The sequence below is a fragment of the Myotis lucifugus genome, unplaced genomic scaffold, assembly GCF_000147115.1.
Source record: "Myotis lucifugus unplaced genomic scaffold, Myoluc2.0 scaffold_160, whole genome shotgun sequence".
In the NCBI taxonomy this organism is placed as follows: Eukaryota; Metazoa; Chordata; class Mammalia; order Chiroptera; family Vespertilionidae; genus Myotis; species Myotis lucifugus.
In genome coordinates this window covers 1,989,001-1,991,908 of record NW_005871208.1, presented here as the reverse complement: position 1 = coordinate 1,991,908, position 2,908 = coordinate 1,989,001, and the positions used below count along the sequence as shown (strand labels likewise).

The window sequence follows — 2,908 nt, the reverse complement described above, 5'->3', positions numbered from 1 at the left end:
AAAAAACTCCAACCTCAGTGCAGAAGAGGAAAGGATATCTTGCTAGACAGAGAAGGCAACTCCCTCCAGCCTCAGCCTCCACCCCTCTCCCTCCTTAGCCTGAACCCCAAACCACAGCCATAGTCCCTCAGTGGAGCTGGCCATTCCCCCCTGGAAGCACCCTGCTCAGGTCCAGAGGAAACTCAGGAAGAGAAGGTCAAGGTGGCTCAGTGTCACCAGGTCAGGCCCACTGGGCAAAGGGGCTGATGCAGGGGCCTGGGTTCCTGGCAGGGCCTCTAGGATGCCTCAGCTGTTCCTCCCTCACCTGCTGTCCTCCAGGGCCGGCTCCAGCATGCTCCCCCCTTTGAGGTGTTTGAGGGCCACCTCAGCTGCCTTGTGCTTGGCTGCCTTCTTGCTGGGGCCCTGACCTGAGAGAGGGGGCGTGGGCAATACTGGGGGTCACTGGAAGAGAAACCAGCATCCCACAGCCTCTTTCCTCACAGCTACAGCGAGTCAACCAAGCTCCTCCTCACTGACCCCCCCCTGTCCAAGACTGGAAGTGTTCTGGGAGCTCCCCAAGTCAAGCCATGCCAGACAGAAGTGCTCCCAAGCTCAGGCACCCTGGGTGGAGATTCTTTCTGCCTTACTTTCCTTTGGGAAGCACTTTCTCTCAGTAAATAGAAATGGCTGGAGAAATAGAAATAAGGGAGGTTCTAGCGTCAAAGCCTGGCTCTGACTTACTAAGAATGGGACCTTGCACCAGTCATTGAATCCCTCTGAGCCTGTCTCCTCCTATTCAACATGAGGGAATGACCACCTACATCACTGGATTAGACTAAACAGGAATTTAATTAAGCACCTGCTACAGAGCCCAGCAGAGCTGACACTCACTCCCCAAACTTCGCTGAGATTTCGGTTTATCTCCTTTTCCTCTAGGATGCTGACGACCGGTCAGATCACTGTGGCAATCTTGCTTGCTCCTCTAACTCTCCCAAGTCCTACCCACCTCCTCACAGACCTGTTCTCCCAATCCAGTCAGTGGCTTTTCCCCCTGAAACCTCCCCCTCCCTCACTGCTCTTGGAGAAGAGGACTGTGAAGAGACTCCAAGAAATAAAGCCAGCGGGGCCCTGTGAATGAACACCCCAGCAAGGCTGGCCCACACCTTCCTCACCAGTGCAGCTGGTGTCGCCAACGGTGACCCGAAAGGTGAAATTAGGCTGGTGGGCTTGGCCCTCGGCTTTGAGAAGGTCGTACACGGGCGTCTTCCCTATTCTGGTCCCATACTCCTGCAGAAGGCTGATCGGGGTCTTGCCTGGGTTGGCTGCCAGCATTTGCTCTATACTGGGGGGAGGGGCACAGACCCTCATCACACCTCCCCTCTCTGCACCCACCTGGCCAAGCACGGCTATATCAGACCCAGGCACACTATGGGGGTCACAAGGTCCAGGGGACCCCAGGCAGTACAGCAGTCACAGGCTAGGTTCAATGTGTAGAGGTGCAGGCTGGGAAAGCAGGGTCCACTGCCCTAGGGCAAGCGGGGAATGCACTGTTCCTGTCTCAGTTAAGGCGGGGGATCCTGTACCCGAGTGCAGGTTAGAAGTGCATGTCCCCTAACACAGTGCGGCCAAGAACCCAGTTACCCACCAAATGCACTGAAAGTCGGGGGCATGAAGCCCAATGCCCCAGTGCAGTCTGGGAACCGGACCAGCCCCAAACTATTTCGAGCTGGAGGCAGTGGCCACTGCTCGGGTGAATGCCGGGAACCACGGCCCACTACCCCAGTGCTTGCCGGGAACAACCCTCAGGCCAGGTGCATGCTGGGGCCGCGCCGCTACCCCTCCGCACAGCGCCACGCTCTTCGCCCTGCAGTGATGGATGCAAGGCCGCTCACCTGGGCAGCCCGCAGCCCGTGGTAGTGCCGGAGCCCTGCTCCTCTTCACTCATTCCCTCCTCCGTCCCCGCGGGCGCCACCGTGACTTCTGCCTCCACGCGCCCCAATACACCGCCGACAGGCTAGGGCCGGGGCCAAGCCCGGAGTCGCGGCCGGTCGGGCCCGCCGTGGGGCATTCTGGGATATGGAGTCCCCCCGCCCACCCGACTCTATGAGTCTCCATCAGCAGGGGAGCTATCCGCCCCACAACCCTCCGCGTGGTCCGCCCTCGCAGGCAGCACCGCCTTCTGGGAGGAGCGGACCCCTACACCGCCGCTCCCGGGGATGAGGGTGGGTTGTTTGTTTGTTTTAAATACTATCCCGCCTCCTTCCTTCCGCGCCTCCTCTCCCCTGGCTGCGGGGGGTGGGGGTTGGGGTGGGGGAAGCTCTGGGCATGCGCAGTAGCAGCGTGGAAGCGGCGGGGCGGGCGGTAGGACTAACTCCAGCGGGGGCGGTAGGGGGGGGCAAGGCTTCGAGCGCTCAGAAAACTACCGAACCCAGGAGCTCGCGTGTCACGTTTGTCGCAGCTGGAGGGGCAGGGTCCAGCCTGCACGAGAAGCTTCCGGCGCAATTGGTTATTCCCGACTGCGCTTACTTGCTCTAGGTGTATTGCGATTGGTTACTTCCCCCGAGGGGCAGGGACAAGGAAAAAGTCAGTCCCCTTGACCCCGCCTCTTTCTGGAAGAAAGGTTGTGATTGGCTCGTGGTGAGACTGCTGTCGGGTCTGACTGTCCGCGGTCGGCGAGGGGAGGCCTGACCTGGGCGCGGAGAGCACCGTCCTCTGCCCCTCAGAGTGCGAGTCCGGCTCAGACAGTTCGCCCTGGGCGCTCAGCCCAGGCCCCTGGCGTCCGGGCCTTCGTCTCACAGAACCTGCTTCCTTCCCCGGTTGTCCTTTACCTCTCTCCCCATTGAACTCTGCCCCGCAGCCTGTCGGTGTCCGTTTCTCTTCTAAGGCCTTTTTAGAGGGAACCTTTCTGTGGCTGTGCCCGAGTTCACCC

The 2,908-nt window shown here is 60.2% G+C and overlaps 1 protein-coding gene across 4 annotated transcripts in view; it reads right to left on the bottom strand.

Moving 5' to 3' along the window:
• The window catches only part of TARBP2 (TARBP2, RISC loading complex RNA binding subunit), a 5,466-nt gene extending 3,024 nt beyond the window's left edge, over positions 1-2,442 (bottom strand). The window contains exons 1-3 of one of the 4 annotated variants that reach the window (XM_006095754.3): positions 1,872-2,442; positions 1,152-1,321; positions 305-407 (exon numbers count right to left, since the gene is read on the bottom strand). In XM_006095754.3, coding sequence (XP_006095816.1) covers positions 305-407; positions 1,152-1,321; positions 1,872-1,924 — 326 coding nt within the window. In that variant the 5' untranslated portion in view covers positions 1,925-2,442. Of the gene's footprint in view, positions 1-304; positions 408-1,151; positions 1,322-1,624; positions 1,749-1,871 lie in introns of those variants that run through there. The other 3 variants (XM_023759735.1, XM_006095755.3, XM_006095756.3) reach the window with 3 other exon arrangements.
• Between the last annotated feature and the right edge of the window lie 466 nt (positions 2,443-2,908).